The 18,927-nt window shown below is 43.5% G+C and overlaps 1 protein-coding gene across 1 annotated transcript; it reads left to right on the forward strand.

Annotated features, from left to right (window-relative positions):
- Positions 1–14,234: 14,234 nt before the first annotated feature.
- Positions 14,235–16,685, forward strand: LOC119733089. Its single transcript, XM_038206669.1, has 4 exons — positions 14,235–14,357; positions 15,905–16,124; positions 16,212–16,233; positions 16,376–16,685. Exons 1-4 carry the CDS (start codon positions 14,235–14,237, stop codon positions 16,557–16,559), a joined length of 549 nt encoding a protein of 182 aa, XP_038062597.1. The 3' UTR covers positions 16,560–16,685.
- Positions 16,686–18,927: the final 2,242 nt, after the last annotated feature.

Here is an 18,927-nt window from a genome sequence, read left to right on the forward strand (position 1 = left end):
ATGTGGTTAAATGCGCTCTGATGGTTTCATTCATACATGTGCCTGAAAACAACTATTTTATCTTTAACTAGAAGATTAAATAACAATTTAGCAGTTTCCGTGGCAACGACATGATTCGTAATTACATGATGATGTACATGTACATCAATATTGTTTACATCCATAACATGGATATAAAACTGAGGCGAAGTGCAATTTGTTCAAGTATTTCAATTCACTGATTTTCAGATCAAGTTTCAAAGCAGACCAGTAATCATTAACAAACACTAGCTATCCTATTGTCTGTTGCCATGGAAATGGAATATTTTTGGTTTTTTGAGGGGGGCTAGATTTATTTTGTTTGATACAGAAATTGCTGGAAAAAACAAAGTATTTTTTAGTTTTGTATTTTTTTTACCTACCGGTACCAGTACACAGAATTAGTACATGTCTTCAAGGAGGAGATCCCCTTTCTTGAAATCCATCAGCAATGGGAAGCACCATTCTGTATCGTTATACTCGTCATACTGTATACTGTATACACTTTTCAGTGGATTAGTGTCATTCAGTTTCACAAGATCAAGGACAGTGCCTGGAAACCATTAAGTGTTACATTCAGCATCTGGTGAGACACAGTTATGAAAAACTCGCTTGTTAACAAGCAAAGTGGGATTTTTCATATACTCGGGGAGGAGTTCCTGCTGTCTTTTTATACGTCTGTTTCGCCTCAACACATGAAGTTTTGTTGTTAAATGATGTTTCTGTTCAAGAAATTTGATTTTACGTTCATTCTGTGTTCTAATTGCAGATGGTGGTAAGCTCCCATGACTGGATGAATCGTCAACATGTACTGCTGGGTTGGTTCTTATTACCTCCTCAAGATTGCTAATAAGCTGACCCAGTGTGTACTGCTTGCCTTTTACTGACTGCTGGAAAAGCTCCTTTGAACCTTTGGACTTAAGTTGTTCATGGACAGAGCTCCACACCGAGTCTATTTTATTTGTGAGTTCTACTTTCTTCGCATACTGCTTTTGTTGTGCCTTGTCCTTTTCTTCTTGCTTTTTCTTAAGATATTCCAACTTCCTGTCTTTCAGATCACGCATTCTTGTGTTGTACTTGTCTTTGTGTGAAGAACCATTTTTTCTGGCCTCGGCTATGAGGTTTTCTTTTTGTTCTGGTGTTTTGTTGTCAAGCCATTCTCTCGTCTTGTTATTGGACCACATTATCAATGTCTCATAACAAAGTGTTCTTGCTGCTGGCTTCTGTCTCACCAGAAGATCTAGGATGGCAAAGTCTCTTTCCCCGCCGATGTTGGTTGTAGGGACTGATGATGTGGACTGCTTCATAGCAGGGGTGACATCCCAGTACTTGCCTTCTGGCAGTTGATCCTGGCACTGTCTCTCTAATATCAATAAGAGCGCATGCATTAGCATTTCCAATGCTTGGATGGTCATCGCATCAAACTCGAGGTCTTCTGTCTCTTCAAACAACTTTGCGTACAGAGGATCTTTATGGATCTCCACATCCTCAAACATGACATCACCCTCCAGCACACAACTGGCATCTTGGCACCATTTTTCCAGTGTTAGCTTCATGTCGAGCAAGTAGGCATTTAAGTCCAGAATACTGTCAACCTTTTCTACAGTTCTCCAGTAGGGACCAGTGACAACCTTGTCAATTATACCGAGAGCCCGCAGCTCAGCTGTATAGACTTTGACTTGCAAGTCTTCAGCAACAGCAGAGAGCAACCTGTTTGGATTTGGCCATTTGGACAGAAATTGCAGAATGTCGTCTGCATGGTAGTACACAGCAGCAGCATCATAGTACAGAATGTTGAATCTGTTCCCTTTATACGACTGAAGTTTTATTTTCTCATTTTTGGCACTCAAAAAGGCTTGGAAGTGAGATGCTACACCTGATTCTTCACATCCTCTGGGATGAAATGCCTTAACTGCAGTGCGTACAAGCCGAGCTGCTCCTGACTCGCTCGTTTCAAAAGCATATTTTGGCTTATAATTGTCCAATGAGACGTCTTCAAAGATCTTCAGAACTTTGTCACATTCCAAAGCAAAGTTGGGAAGGACGTGTGCTTTACAGTAGAAGTTAAACATCTCCACAAGACTGGTCTTGTTTGTTTCTGAAAGAATATCCCAGTTTTCATTTACTTTGGGGAGCAACTTTTCACGTAGGATTTCAACTTTTTCATTGAAGGTTGCTGATGTAGGTCCTTGGTCTGACATCGTGCTGTTTAGAGAGGTGATCAGCTCCGCCACTTTCAGATATTTTTTCAGTATCATCACTGGAAACGACGTCAGCAATATCATCTATGACGGATTCAAAAGAACCTAAGACATCACTGGTTGTGCCTCCTGAAAGTTCTTGCATGCCGAGCGTCAATGTCCTACCACTAGAGAGCGTTACCTGAAAGCCCTGGTAATGTTTGTGGAACTTACTTGTTCCATCTTGGTGAAGACAAGTTCTGGGACTACTTAGCATTGCTTCTGCAACTTGTACTGCTGCAAGGTGTTTGGCTTCCACCAGCATCGTACTTTTCAAGGCATTGCTTGGTAGTCTTTCAACATCTCTATTGGCAAGTTTCTTCAAAACTGTAGAAATTACAGGGTTGATGGCATTCATGCTCACATTGAGAGAAAGCAAATCCATAATTACCTCGCAAACTTCATTACTATACTTCCCATCATAAAATGTTTCAATGTTTTCGTTTTCAAAAATGTCTGACAGCTGTTGAAGCTCTGCATTTTCTTTTTCTAATTCTTTGATCCGAAGCTGAAGTTACAACTGGAGTATTATCACGGCACGTGCTTGTCTTGTAATAACTGAGCTTGTGCTGCAGCCGCACTTTATCATGTTTCAATTGTTCAATTATGGCTTCTGCATTTGTCAACTCATTCATTTTTGCCTCCAAATTTCTTTGTGCTGCTTCTACTCCCATTTTCAAATGCTCAGCATCTTGTCTGCAGGTGTCATTTTGTTTTTGCAGTTTTGAAATACAGGCACTTCTTCGCTTTAGACGTTTATTCACATTCTTTGAGTTCATTACGCTTTGTTTAGATTTCAAGTTGATCAGTCTTGTTTGAGTTTCAGTGAGCAACTGGGATTTTTCATTATACTGTTTTTGAAGACTTGACAACTTTTTCTTTAATCCTTCTTCATTAAGCGATTCAATTTGAATGTTTATTTTGTCCATATCATCCAACAACTTTTCATTTTCAGCTTCCAGGCATCGCAGATCATTTGACAAGATGCTGTTGTCTTGAACCACATCCTGAAGTTTACGCTTCATGCATCGATTTTCTGCTTTGGCTGCAACAAGTTTTTGAGCGTATGTCTTTTCTTTCACAGTTGTTGCGCTCTCTAGCAGTCTCTCGTGGTTTGAGGATTTTTTTGGAATTGCAAATTTGTTATGCATGAAGATCTCTTTTGCATCCCTTTTCCTGTTGCTATTTAGGTCCCTAATCTTATTGTACACAGAAGTACATTTATTATATATTGTTCTTTCATCAGCGCCTCCATCTCGGATTTCAGGGTATTGTTCTCGTAGAGTCTCTGCGATACATTTTACTGTCCACTGGTTTCTTTGTTTCAACTCGACAGTGATGGAATAAATGTCGCCATTGGTGATATATGTACATTGATCAGCCATTTCAGTGTTGGATGAATCTGAAATAAATTTAAAAAAAAAGGCCAATTAAAATTGTACAGTAATCTCTATGTACATAATTATGTTAATTAATATTCAAGTAATGTTAAATGGGACATAATGTACAATTGTGTTGTGTTGCAGAACTTAACCAAAATTTATTGACGGGGGGGGGGGTTCAATATTGGACTAAATATTGTTAATTGGGAACTTTTTATTTTTGTGTAGAATAAATTTGTACATTATTGATAGGCCTGAAATGAAATACATTTTCTAAAAATCCATAAGAAAGAATGCAATAAAGGTTTGCATTATTAACAAACATTTTTAAACATGATAAAACTAAAAGTCAATACAAAAGATTAAACTCAAAAAATCTTACCTGCTAAATTAGTGGAACTTCCAAAACCAACAAGAAACCAACATCATCCAAAGCAGCCTGTTTGTTTGCTTAAATACGATATATGAACTTTTCGATAGCAAGTGTAGGATGTTGTTTACCACAAAGGGGAAACAATCAAACAATTAGGCCTAATCTTTACAAAATAATGAGCATCAAATTCAAAAAAAAAAAGAAAAAAAAAGAAAGAAATCACAGGTGAAAACAACAACTGAAGTCTCAACAATAACACTTACCAGCAACAATAACAAAAACATAAAACAAACACTATGCCCAATTGAATTATTGGGAAAAAAATATGTTTAAACTGTTGTTTATTTGAAACTGGAACTGGAAGACAATTTTGAGATTTTATTTGAGAATCTGTGATTAACATCGACACACCGGCACGGCCATGACGGCAGATCATTCCCAATCAGCTGATCACTTCATTGACAATTAGCAACAAATCTCGAAAATATTATTCCAATTCCAAACCACATTGTCATTTATGAGTAACAAAAGTAACTCTTCAAATAAACTGCAAATTATTGGACAAAAAAGTTACTAAATCCTCTTCTAACCTGTCAAATCTGACTACGATTGATGACAAAGTCACGAAAGTAGCCCGGCTCCGCTTTGCGATCAACACATTTTTTTTTGTGCAGCGCGCGATCACGTCCAGTGCCCGGCGTACAGTCAGTTCCCTAATACAACGTGTATTCCTTCAGCGCGCATTGGCACTGGGAACTTGACCAAGAATTGGCGTAAAGTTCCCGGATGCCAGAATTTGATGATGTCGCTTGGAACAACCTATTTTAAAAGGGGTGTACGCAAGACTTTCGTTTAAAAAATCGCCTAAAATCAAAGATAGAATGGAAGAATAAATATCACTTTTCAATATCAAAACCCAAACGAGTAGAAAATACAAAACAGATGTGATCAAATTTGTCACTGAAATGTACTTTTTGTCGCAATTTTCGCAATCCTTGGCCGATTTTTTCGTTTGACCCCTCAAAATGTAGCCCATTAACCCCCCTTTCATACCCTGTATTTTTCGCAATGGTACGACCTTCGCAACCCGTGCGACCGCTTCGGCAAAGGCGAGCCATGCGGAACTTGCCTCGGTAAAAACCGGGGCCGTTCGCCCGCGTGAGTGGAGACCCAGAATTTCGTGACTTTTTCGCTCTTTCTTACTCCGTAACTTTGTTAATATTGATTGTATTGAATTGAAACTTTCACAGACAAGAGATGAGATATTCAGTAAAAATATGTGAGGTATATATTGTATGTTGGTGATCAAGTTTTGTAAATAATTGTTTTTGTATATTATTGAGAAGTGCCGAACGCGAGACGTCCGAACAAATTCGTGACGTCACTGAACAGCCTAATTGTAGTCGAACCTCGTTAATAAGAGGTCCTTGGGGCCTTTGTAGTTGACCTTGTTATAACAGGAACCTTGTATTATCAGGTTATGACAAAAATGGGGGGAAAAACGGAATTGAAACCAAAAATTTCCTTGTTACAGGTAAAATTTTGTATTAACAGTACTCTTATTATCGAGGTTCGATTGTTATAACAATCAGTCCCTGGTCTAAAGCTTGCATTGTTAAGTTGTTTGTGTGTGCCATTTTGTTGTTGGATAGGTTATAAAGCAGATATATAAACTTTGTTTTCTTTGGCATTGTTTTCTATTAATGTCAACAAATGCAAGCCCTGTCATAACCACAGCCCTCAAACCCCCCATCTAAATACACGCACAAACGAAAACTAAACCATGCAAATAGAGGAAACCCAACTTACCTTTCTGACTGAGTTCAGTTGATGGGGATTGAGGTGCCAAGGGCTCAGTAGAAAGCTCATTCGATGCTTCTGGCCCATCAGCATCATCTCCAGAATCGGCATCTATATGGTGATGCGACTTGCAGTTGTTCATTGGACGTTTTCCTGGACAGAAAAAAGTTGATATCTCCTTCAGATAGGAATGAAATCAGTTACATGTCTTAAAAAAGTAAACCACCAAACTGTAACCCCCCCCCCCTGAAAAAGAGAAAGACAACAGTTGATTTACAAAAAAGTTAGAAACCACTTTCCTTGAACCCAACACACTTTCCCACCTACCCAACACAAAAAACGAAGCAAAGAAATAATGAAATAAAAAATGTGGGACAGACTAGTGTAGACAAATTGGGCCAGCTGTTTTTAGTACATGAAATAAGCCGGCATGGCACTGAATAAATGGATAACAAAGCAGTTGATGGATAACAAAGGATAACAAAGCAGTTGAAAATATTGCATGGATGACACAGCTGCATTATTATTACGTTTCCAAGGAAGGGCGGAACAGTATATATCTAATACCCCCCCCCCCCCCCTGCACAAACCCTATGGATCTCAAAACAAAGTCTTTCCTAAGAAATTAAATAAAAATTCCACGTTAAACTCTCAGCAGAATTTCACTTTTTGGTGGCCGATAAGCTGTAATAAGGAAAATATGGCGGGGTATTAAAGTAAAATCTTACCAAGCATGCCAAGAATATACATGGCTTTGAAACCAATCAAAAGAAAGCAAAAACCAATTCCCACCTCAAGTCAAGTCGATATTGAAATTTGACACGGTCATGTCATGACGGTAAAACTTACCGATGATCTGGTCCATCTCCTCATAGTAGGGAGACGTTAACCGCCCTCGTCCAGAGGTGTGGTTAATTGTTTTTGCCTCTCTGTATTTTCGACGGAGGTAGTCCATCCTGTCCTTCAGGGACTCCCATGTTGTGTAGAGGGACTCTGGGAACTGGGCCGAAAACAGGTTCAAAATCGACGCCCACACACGCGAATTGTACATCATGCCTTCGAAGCTGGCTTGGTGTTGCTCCGACCCCCAGATCGCAATTAATCCCACAGTTTCAGGATGTCCCCAGTTCTTTTTACGTTTCCCCCCAGGCCCATCGGACTCACTTGCTGTCTTCGATTTTCTTTTTTTCGGGGCCTTCGGCTTCGTCGACGGAGCATTTGGGGTGGAACAAGAGCTTGAAGACATGGAAGAAGGAATTCCGGAAGAAGAGGCCATTTTGTTGAGTTGTTTGTAGTACAATGATCTTTGTGTGCGTTGCGTCGCGTCAGTGTTGACGTTGACGTGGCTGACTAAATTCAGCGCGCGAAAAATACGTCACAGGCACGTCATATCCCGCATAGGTCAAAGGTGACTGTGCACAGCGCCCGCAATGTGTGACATTCTGCCAGTCTCGAACAGCGAATGAACCGTTACGTCGCGGAATATAAGTCCAGGTGGGAACGCACGGTAGAATTACACTAAAGCCAGTCACAGTAACTTTCCGCATGGCCGCTGAAGAAAAAGTCCAATGGGAACAAGGCTTATGACAATGTACTGATAGATTATGGGTTATATGTACCAAGGTGTCAATATCCCCCTCTCCCCAATCCGCAGAGTGCAGAAAACATTAAATCATTTTTTTTTTTTCAGAAGAGGGCTTTGATGATGAGTCGTTTGGTCTTCTAACAGAGGAGTCAGTGAAGGTGGTGATTCCAAAGCTGGGAATTCGTCTGAAATTTATGGCCCTTCTGTGATGAGATATGATAGAATAATGACAAGACTAGCGATGTATTAAGTGAAGTTCTGTAGGTCATGTTCCACGCTCCATGTACAGTAATCAAGTAACCCTGGGAGGTATAGATCAAAGGTTATATGAATATGCATGGTCCCATTACATCCCCCCTTTTGAGAACAAAATCTATGAATGAAAGTGAGGGTTAAATGAACTAGATTTTGTAGCAAAATTGGAAATGCATATACAATGAATTGTCCTGTGTCTCTAAGGAATGAACTACTTGCCAAATTGTCATCTAATTTGCTGAACCAAGTAGGAAACTTTTCTAGTGTCTTGCTTATTATCAACAATATATTTTAGGAACTCTTTTTCTGAACTCTATTTTCGGAACACTTTTCTCTTATTTTCTAAATGACAAAAACAAAACTTAAAATTTGTCTGCATAAAAAAAAATTGTTTTTTTGTTGAACAAAGTGAACTAAAATTGTCTTTACTTAGTTACTTTTTTCGTTTACGCTGGTACTTCTTTCTGTGCCTTGTAACGACAAAAAAATACATTAAAAGAATAAAACTTTAAAAAAAAAATGAATTTGTTGTCTCTAAGCGTTACTTGAAACAGACTTATGTTTCAATCAGTCTTTGTGGTTTCTTCACTACGCGGCCACTGCGTGTACGGTATGGTTCAGTAGCCACAGCAGGTAAGTTAGTGATAGAGTTGTTGTTGTCACTGTGTTGTTTCTGATCAGTAGACTTGCTCCCAGTCTTCCTCAGTATAGACTTGGGGGCATGTGGGTTGAGTGACGGGGTATGTACGCTAGCAACTGGTGGGTCTGCAAAGCGGAGTGTCTTTCTCATTGGTTCAGTATTGCGAATGTGCACTCTGTTACGGCGTAAGCTTTGTCCAGTTGGTGTCTGAACAATGAATGATCTGGGTTCTGGACAAGCATCTTTGACAACTGCGGGTGTCCATTTCCCAGTGTGATGATCTTGAACCGTCACGTGTTGTCCCGGTACCAGTGATGATAGTTTGCGCATACCATCACGGTCATGGTACTCCTTCTGTTTGTCTTGGCGCTGGGCCAACCTGGCATACACGTCAGCTTTGTCGTGCCGGTTGTGTCGAATCTTCGACGGAAGATTGTCCTTGAGTTTGCGACCATTGAGTTGCTCTGCAGGTGAGGGAAGAGCACTGTCTATCGGAGTTGTGCGGAGGCATAGGAGTGCAAGGTAGGGGTCCATGTTGGACTGCTTTGCCTTTGTCAAGGTCAATTTCACAGTCTGTATCATCCGCTCGATGAAACCGTTACTCCTTGGATACCTTGGGCTTGATGTTACGTGATCAAATTCCCAGTCTTGGGAGAATTTGTGGTACTCACGGCTGTCGTACTGCGGCCCATTGTCACTTATGACTTTGGTGGGGATACCTTGCTCACTGAAGATTTGTTTTGTGAGAGTTATTACCGCTGCACTCGAACACTGACCACTCACGCGACGTACAAATGTAGCTTTGGAATAATAGTCCGCGATGATGAGGTAGTCAGCATTGTCAAAATGGAATAGATCCGTTCCGACGGTCTGCCAAGGCCGCTGGGGTATCTCATGAGGTAGTAGGGGCTCATGAGACTGCTTGCGCTGATGTGTTTGGCACACAACGCATTTCCCAACCAACTGTTCAATGTCCTTGTTGATACCTGGCCAATACACGCACACTTTGGCTCGCAGTTGGCATTTGTTGACACCTTGGTGTCCGGCGTGTATTTTTGCGAGTGTCTCTTGTTGCATGGATTCGGGAATGATGATTCTGTCTCCCTTGACGACTAGGCCGTTGTCGACTGACAGTTCGTCTCTACATGACCAGTAGTGACGTATGCATTTAGGCAGATCCTTGGGATCCTCCGGCCAGCCAGTCATGATTGTCTCAGACAATGATCGTAGGGTAGAATCACTAGCTGTCTCTTGCTTGAGCTGAGTGAGTCTAGCTTGAGAGAACTGTATGGCGTAGATTGTCGTATCGAAGTTGATATGAGGGCCATACGCGGGATTGAGTCGCGAAAGAGCGTCTGCGAGTAATAGTTCGCGTCCCGGCTTGTATACGATCGTGAAATCATAGGGCTGCAAACGCAACATCATACGCTGGAGTCTTGGGGGTGTGTTAGCGAGGCTTTTGTGTTGGATGTTCTCCAAGGGCTTGTGGTCAGACTCCACAACGAACTTTGACCCGTAAAGGTAAGTGTGGAATTGTGTACAACCAAACACCACAGCAAGCAACTCGCGTTCGATGTTTGCGTATCGTTTCTCAGTTTCTGTCAGTGCTTTGTTCGCGAATGCCACAGGTTTGTTGTTTTGCAGGAGTGCCGCTCCGAGTCCTTTCAGAGACGCGTCGACCTGTAGCACTGTGGGTTGTCGAGGGTCGAAGTGGGTGAGCGTACACTCAGTACCGATTAGCGACTTGAAATTTTCGAATGCTTTCTGGTGCGATTCCGTCCACTGCCACTCGCTTTCTTTGCGTAGCAGTGCGCGGAGTGTGTCCGTATGATCAGCGAGTCTGGGGAGAAACGGCGCGAGGTACTGCACCATGCCCAGAAACTGCTGAAGTTCATTGACATTCTGCGGTGCAGGAAGTGCATGTATGTCTTGCACCTTCTCCGGGTCGGGGTGCACACCAGAGGCATCGTACAGGCATCCGAAGAACTTAATGCAAGGGGTTCTCACCTCGCACTTGCTGAGATTGAAGATCAGGCCGTATTTGCGAGCGACTTGCATGAGGTTGTGTAAGTGTTTGTCATGTTCTTCGACTGTAGAACCGAAGACTGCGATATCATCTGCAATCCCCAAAGTGCCAGGGCATTGCTCCAGGATCATGTCCATTTTCTCCTGGAAGATATCCTGGGAGACTTTCAGCCCGAAGGGTAGGCGACGGAAACGATACCGTCCAAATGGCGAATTGAAGGTTGTCAAGATACTGGACTCCTCATCCAGCACGATGCTCCAGTACCCATGTCGTGCATCCAGCTTGCTGAACACTTTAGCGCCACTGAACTGATGTGTGATTTCTTCCAGTGTTGGCGTTTTGTGATATGTCCGCTTGGAGGCTTTGTTCAGTGCTTGCGGGTCTAGGCACACGCGAAGACTGCCATTGGGCTTTCTGCTGAATGCCAGTGACGAAACCCAGTCTGTGGGCTCCGTGACCTTGGTAATGACATTCATGCTTTCCATTCTGTCCAGTTCAGTCTTAAGCTCCTCCTTGATCTGGATTGGGTACTTTCGTGGAGGATGTACGACCGGACATGCATCCTCTCGTAGCGTGATATGGTATTCACCGGGGAATTTACCAATCCCAGTGAAGCGATCAGGATACATGCTCTGGAGGTCATCTTTCGTTGGTATTGGCTGGATGGGCTCGCGTTGTGTCTGCGATGTGCGATGAACACCCACGGAACTGTCACTGCGTCGTGGTGTTTTGCGTATCGCACAGTTGAGCGTGATGAGGTGGAGAGCTCGTGAGGTCGGAAGTCCAAGGATTGCCGGACCTGTAGTATCGGCGACGAAGAAATCTGCGTCAAGCCAGTCTGTCTCACCGTAGCTGCATGGAATTTTGACGCATCCGTATTGTTGAGTTCGGGTTCCATTGTAGGCTGTGAGAAGCGTACTTTTCGGTGTAGTGGAGCCCGGCTGAGGATACCCATCTGCGTCCAGTGATCGCGGAAACATGCGTCGAAATGTGCGAAGGGGGAGTATGTTCCCTTGTGCACCTGTGTCGACCTTGACATTAAGCGTGTGTGATCCAGGACGATGTTTCAGTTTGATGCGAAGTATTGCGAAAAGTTCATCGCGAGTATCAGTTGAACGCTCAACGTCATCGTGATTGTGCTGGGCTGTGATGGTGTCGAAAGCGATGTTCTCAAACTGGTCCTGCATATCAGTCACTTCATACTCAACCGCGTTTACCTCGTTGGATTTACGAGGTTTGGAGCGCGATGAAGACCGACGACCGCGTTTAGGTGAGTATGATCCCCTGGTACGCGTGTGTGATTTGCGTGTGGTACGTGGTTTAGTCTTAGTGCCTGCTGTACTGAGGCACATGTGTTGCCAGTGTCCATCTTTGCCGCAACCATTGCATGTTGTGCCGTATGCGGGACACTTATCGCGAGGTCGATATGGGTGTCGTCCACCACAGTTTTTGCATTGTCCTCGCGTCCTGACGACGTCCACCTGGGCCTTGCCAATATGGCTCAGTTGTGCCATATGCATGACACTGCCTTCGTGTGCTCGGCAAATGTCCAAGGCGTCTTTGAGTTGCAGTTTGTCATCCTTTCGGAGCAGTTTCTTTTGCACCTCAGAGTATTTTACCCCTGAGATGAGAACCTCGATAATTCTCTCATTGAGGGCTGTTTCACTGGCGAATTGGCATTTCATGGCTTTAGCTTTGCATCGTGTGTAGAAGTCATCAATGCTCTCGGTTTCCATCTGGACAAACCGTTGAAATTCCAACCGATGTATGCGGAAATTGTCCTGGGGTTCAATCTGGCTGGAGAACTTGTCCCAGATGTTTTGAGGATTTTTGAGGTCTTCGTCAGTCAGACCCCATGTGTTGAACATACGGAGACCCTCTTTCCCAGACCACAAAATGATATAATTGTGCTGGTCTTTATCCTCAATGTTTTTGACAGCGAACCACATGGAAGCAGTTTGTTTAAAGTCCTTATATGCTTGGGGTCTGTCATTGGTTTCCCAGTCCATCTTTGGTTGAGGTAGGCCTATTGAATCGGCCATGGCGACTCAATTGTCCGTGCGAAAACGTAGTCAAAATGCAGTCGAGCCGAAGCAGGATACTGCGAACCGCGATGTACGAAGCAGAGGTCAAAGGTCACCGCCCAACACAATGAAATTGGCTTCGCGCACTGTACGTTGTTCGTGTGTGTAAAACTATTGCACAGTACTGTATGTGTGTACACGTACCGTATACTGTTGTTGCGTGCACGGGACTTGTTGCAGCGAAACGTGGAACTTTTCACAGCGTTGATCTCGCCCAGAAATGTTCGATCGAGGGTCTATTTCGATGTCTATTAGGGTAGACCACTTACACCGTTGCCACCATGTGATAAGATATGATAGAATAATGACAAGACTAGCGATGTATTAAGTGAAGTTCTGTAGGTCATGTTCCACGCTCCATGTACAGTAATCAAGTAACCCTGGGAGGTATAGATCAAAGGTTATATGAATATGCATGGTCCCATTACACCTTCCTCGTGCAGAGGTAATTTAACTTGTACCTTTAGTTCACATGCTGCGGAACATGTTCAAAACTGTGCACTCGGTTTTTAATTATCTGCTTAATCAGAATAAATCTGCCAGTAAACAACACAAGCATCTTCAATAAAACAAAATCATGAAATCCTTTACATGCTGCAAATGTTTGATAAGAGTGCAGGAGGAATCCGCGGTCTGTTTGCACACCTGAAGTATGTACACATTATTCTTTCTTCTTCTTGCACAAAGATGGTATGTGCAGAGCAAAACTGCCACAAAATATTCTGGCGTGGTTCAACTTATAAACGTCATTTTCAACAAAATCACAAGGACCGAGATGGTGAAGTACAGGGAAGGCCTCATGATGACCAAGATGGACAGAATGTTGAAATACACAACCTTGTAGAGCAACAAGAAGTAGGTGAAGAGCAAGACGATGCAGTGGGAGAAGAAAAACATACTTGCGGATGGAGACATAAAGTATTCCATATCAGCTAACGTAGCAAGGTTGCGAGGCACTGGAATTCCTGCAACAACGATGCAGTACGTCATTAATAAATCCAAGGAGGTGTTGGGTAATGTTATAGGACAGGTTCAACAACAATTGGCACCATTATTTATAGGTTTAAGAAATGGAGAGCAGCCAACTGAAGAATTGATAAACAGTTTTGAAAATATGCTGGATAAAGGTGTTTTTGGTGACTTTGAAACTGCATATAAACAAAAGAAATACCTAAAGGATGCAGATCTTTAGTTGAGCCTAGGGAAATGGAACTGGGTCAAGTTTTCAGAGTTCAAACTAACAAAACTACTGGCCGCAACTCAAGAGCAGCAGAAAGTATGTTTTCAATACATCCCTCTAGGTAATGTGATTACCAGGTTTCTACAGCAGCCAGGCTTCATGTCGGCATTTTACAAGGAGCGCAGTCTGAAGATGATGAAGTGTTGCAGTCATACCGTGATGGATTTTACTTCAAAGAGAGCCTGAGCTTTGGGAGGTCAAGAGAAACTGTAATACCTATTTGTCTGTACTCGGATGACTTTGAAACTGCTAATCCGCTGGGTTCAAGAAAAGGCATCCACAAACTTACTGCAGTGTACATATCTTTCCCATGCTTGCTTATGCAGTACCAAGCTAGTCTGCGCAACATTCTGTTGACCGCTTTAGCCCCCACGATTTGTCAAGAAATATGGAATGGAAAGCATCTTGTCTCCAATTACGCAAGAGCTACTAGACATGGAAAGAATTGGAATACATATCAACTGCCCCAATGAGTATGTTGGAAGTATCAAGCCAAAATTACTGCAAGTGACAGGGGACAACCTTGGATTGAATTCCATGCTTGGGTATGTAACAAGTTTTGTGAGCATCTACTATTGCCGAATTTGTAAAATGCATCGAGAGCAAGCTCGGAGAGAAGCAGTTGAAGACGGAAGGCTTCTTAGCAACCAGGGAGGTTATGATGATGATGTGGCCACAAATGATCCTTCTGCAACAGGAATACGCTACATGAGCGTATTGAATTCTATACCATATTATCATGTCATTCATAACAAGGCATTAGATATAATGCATGATTTTCTAGAAGGGGTTCTACCACTCAAGATGAAATTAGTACTCGGCGAAATACTTCAAAGGGGGCAAATAACCCTGGAAAACTTCAACAGCAGGCTACAGTCCTTTAACTACGGCTTCATAGATCGTAGTTAAAAAGAACCGACCAAGCTCTCTGTCTGCACATCAGATAGCTAATCCAGCTGGACCTAGTGGCCAGAAGGCTGCGCAAATGAAATGCCTCATCCTGTATTTCCCCCTCTTAATCGGGGACAAAGTAGAGGAAGAATCTGAACACTGGGAGTTGTTGCTCAAGATACTGGGAATTTTCAAGCTAGTGTGTGCTCCAAAAATAAGCAAAATGGCGACCTACTTCCTAGATCAAAAGTTGAGGATCATCATACACTCTTCCTGAAGCTCTTTCCAGGTAGGCAGTTGACACCTAAACAACACAACTGTATTCATTATCCTTCTGCGATAAGATGTCTTGGTCCTCTTTCTCAGTACTCAGTGATGAGAATGGAGGCAAAACACAAAGAGCTAAAAAAGTGGGCAAAAGTTTCCAACAACTTCAGGAATATAGCAAGGACCCTAGCAGAGAGACACCAGCAGGCTCAAGGATTTGAATTCCTCATGAAACAAAACATCAGCAGCCGATCCGTGGAACTGGGAAACTTAGTGGTGGTAAAGGCTTCAGCACTAGAAAATTCTGATCAAGTTGTAAGAGCTCTTCGGTGCCTTCCAGACCAAGATATTACTGTTGTTACTAGTGTCACAATCAGCGGATACACCTACATACCAAATGTTAAAGTTTTGATTAGCTGGGATGATGAACCACACTTTGCTAATGTTGAGCAGATGTTGCTTGCTGATGGCAGCCTAAGACTGATTTTCAAACCTTGGACCACTTCGTACTTCCACCATCACTACAATGCATATGCAGTGAAAGAATCCAACCATCACACTCAAGTTACTGATCCCAAAAACCTTCTTGACCACAAGCCACTCCATACAGTTAAGTGCTATGATGTGAGAAATCCAGTTTGGTTTATCGTCACACGTTTCAAGATGGCCTGATGACCTTGTCAAGAGCACCAATACACACAGGTACATGAACACTAATAAGAGCCACAAAGAATAGCACAAATTCCTCCCCTTACCAACGTTTTGGTTTAAATTTCAGAGTGCATTTGTACACTACATGCAATGCAGGTGCAAGGCTCAGCTCTAGTTGTAGATGTCTCATTTAAAGTCAAAGCTCTCATCAGCGGTAGTTATTTAGAATATATTGTGGCAGAGTAAATATAATTCAGAAACACAGTCATTCCTAAGAGTGATGTAAATGTTTGCACAATTTTCTGCACCTGATTCACAGTTTACTCTCAAGTTTCATGTGCCTCATTTGTGTGCTTAATTTTATTTACTTATTGTTTTCACTTCCTTGCAGTATGCTGCCTGCCTTCCAGTTACCAGTACATTTATGGATGGTGCACCTCTGCGGTTTCTAGAGAGCATTTCCTCAGCCTCAGAGATTGATAGCGTTGTCTAACATCTTTGCACAGAACGAGCAAGACTTTGAGATACTGCACCCTGATGCTGCCAACAACCTTTACATCAAATTGGCTACACTGTCGGAAGATCTGCTGGCATATAGTCCCAAGGCATGTCCATCATGGCAGTCAGATGAGGAGGAGGAGGAGGATATTGAACTGGAGAATCTCACAGCAGGTAGTTTTATTTATTTTTAATCAGTTCAATTGCAAACCCACGAATAGTTGTTACAGCTTGTGCAGAGCATGTTCTTTTTTTTTTTAGTATTGTTATGGGGGGGCACGATGTAAAGTAAGCCTTGTTGAAAACCCATGTTAATTTTGAATTTGTAAATTTTTGTGCAGCAGTTGTCCCTTTTGTCAACCCTTTGAGAAATGGCTTACCATAAGTTAACTCTTTGTAAATGTATGACAAAGGGTTTATCCTAGGTACCAAGTGTTGTTATTTTCTTGTTTGTCCAGAACAACTCTTGTTCTGCCTATCCTGTTTAAGGGCAGAAGGAAGGGAAAGGGGGGTCGGATCAGCTTCACTGAGTCATCAAGAGCCTTCATGGACTTCGAGTGTGTGAGTTGCAGAACACCTTCAATTAAGTCAAACAAGTTAAAAACTTGAACATACATGTTTCATATTTAAGACCTTCAGAAACCGGGGTCAGAATGTGACTGGCAGTGGCAGCAAGGTTTAAAAATGTACTGCTGTGAACTTCACCTGTTCATAATTTACCACAGGTTCTGTCGTAAATAAATAAGAACGCTGTCTCTTTGTTTTGGTCACTTCAACAATGAACACGGTCTGCAAATAGACAAACAGAAATGTAATATGATTAAGAAAGGTTGGTAATCCTCTATCTCCCCCCAAGTCTTTGGCACAAAATGTTCCTATGTGTCCTTTGGTGTGACAAAGACTGAGAACATGAATAAAGAACATTATTAACGGTTAATCTAGACAGAACATGAATTAAGAACATTATTAACGGTTAATCTAGACTAAACTGTAACACCAAAAACTGGAAACGTAAGGGTAAAGTATGATCCAATTAATAGGATCACATATCATAGTCAGAGTGCCAGGCAGGCTTGTTAGTACTGCGACCGGACCGCCTGGGTGCAGCAGCTGGGGTGTCAACTGCGGGAGGGGTAGCGGGCTTGGTACCAATGACCTGGGGAGGCAACATCGAAGGTACTGGGCCGCTGGGCCTGCTGGCTTGTGACGACTCATCCATAGGTGGGGGCGGAGCATCAACAAGGGGCCGACGTTCTTGACTCGGAGGGTCCTGGGTCATTCTGGGCGATGTGCCAGGGTCTGTAGCATGTGCCAAGGGCAACGAGAGTCGCTGTGGAGTGGCGCCAGTTGCGGTGGGGGAGTGTGTCGACTTGGGCACTGGGTTAGCAGTCGGCTTTGGTGGACAATGAACCTCCTCGTGACTGGTCGGATTTGTCTTGTACACAATGCCTTGGCGTGGGATGATCCGGCGAACTGTCGGCTGACGCACTCCGATGTCATCATCCATTGTCAATCGTGGTGTGCGTATTTGTACGGGAATGTACCTTCTCAGGAATTTCCTATTACGCAGGGTCACTCTTCCTGAACCATCAACCCTCACAACGTATTGGTCAAACTGGCGGACTTCAACTATGATGCCAGTTTTGTCCCATTTAAGGGGGTGTGGCCCTGTCTGATTCTGGATGCGGACGTGGTCACCCACGACAAGGGGCAAGAGCCTTTTGGTGTGTTCGGACCAGCGCTCGGCACCTGTCATGTGGCGATTGCGGAGAGCTTCTTCTCGAGCCGCCAAGGTCTCACGCCAAGTGTTATGGGGCCTGTATTTGCCAGGTGGTATGGGGATGAAGTCCCGAATCGGGCGTCCAAATATGCACATTGCCGGGGAGAGTTTGGTGTCTCTGTCGGGAGTATTTCTATACTGGAGCATTGCGCGTTGGAATGCGTCAGTATCGAGGTCACCATTACTGCTGGTGTTGTCCATGATCAGACGTTTTACGGTCTTGACACCAACTTCAGCACGACAGTTGCTATGTGGATAAGCTACTGAGGAAAGGCGATGATGTACACCCCAGTCCTTCAAGAAGTGACGTGTAGCTATAGCCGTGAATTCAGGACCACCGTCAGAGGCCAGCTCATCAGGAATACCGAAGGTGACAAAGGTGCGTCGTAGGCAATTGATGAGCCCAGCTGCGCCATGGGAGGACTTCTCGACAATCGGCCAGTTGGAATAACGGTCGACCACTACCAAGTAGTTGCAGCCTTTGTAGGTAAAGAAGTCGGCACAAACACACTGGAATGGGTAGTCCGGGGGCGTCAGGTGCAATCCGATTACAATGGTTGCACCCAGCGCGAAGGGCTGCAATGGCAGGGGTGATACCAGGCCAGAAAATAGATGCCTCGGCTCTTGTGGTCATAGAGGTAACCCCTTGATGGGCAGCATGTAGATTGGCTAACACCTCCTCCCTCAGAGAGAGGGGTATAACGACACGGTCCTTGTAGAGTATCACGCCGTCAACGGTATGTAGGCTATCCCGAAACTGGAAGTACTCGCGAAGGGGTCTAGGGAGCTCATGGCGGAATTCAGGTATGCCAGATTCGATGAGGTCAACAAGGCCCTGCATGTTGTCGTCACTGGCTGTAGCGGTACGAACCCTGTCCCACGTAACAGATTTGAGGCTGAGTGAGTCTAGGGAGGACACAGCAGATGAGAAGATGCATTCTTCGATGGTGTCTGTATGTGTTGCTGGGGTGCGCAGGCCAGCCATGAGACGTTTAGAATGTGCCAAGATGACGGGTGCGGAATCAATGGACGCTACATCGTCAGGGAGGATCAGTTTGACAGGCTCGCCAGTAGGGTGACGCGAGATACAGTCTGTGGCACGATGTCTAATGCCTGGCACATGGATCATGCGAAATCGGTATCGCAGGGTTTTCTCTTTCAAGTTCCTTAGGCGAGGGTTAGGGATGTCTTCCAGGC

Source organism: Patiria miniata, unplaced genomic scaffold (assembly GCF_015706575.1).
Source record: "Patiria miniata isolate m_02_andy unplaced genomic scaffold, ASM1570657v1 HiC_scaffold_25, whole genome shotgun sequence".
In the NCBI taxonomy this organism is placed as follows: Eukaryota; Metazoa; Echinodermata; class Asteroidea; order Valvatida; family Asterinidae; genus Patiria; species Patiria miniata.

Excerpts from the sequence above, each read along its gene's own strand:
- LOC119733089 (XM_038206669.1), top strand. The coding sequence starts at position 14,235 with ATGCATCGAGAGCAAGCTCGGAGAGAAGCAGTTGAAGACGGAAGGCTT. Across the intron at positions 14,358-15,904 it reads CAGGAATACGCTACATGAGC|AGAGCATTTCCTCAGCCTCA; the intron begins GTATTGAATTCT and ends TGCGGTTTCTAG. Across the intron at positions 16,234-16,375 it reads TTGTTATGGGGGGGCACGAT|GTACCAAGTGTTGTTATTTT; the intron begins GTAAAGTAAGCC and ends GGTTTATCCTAG.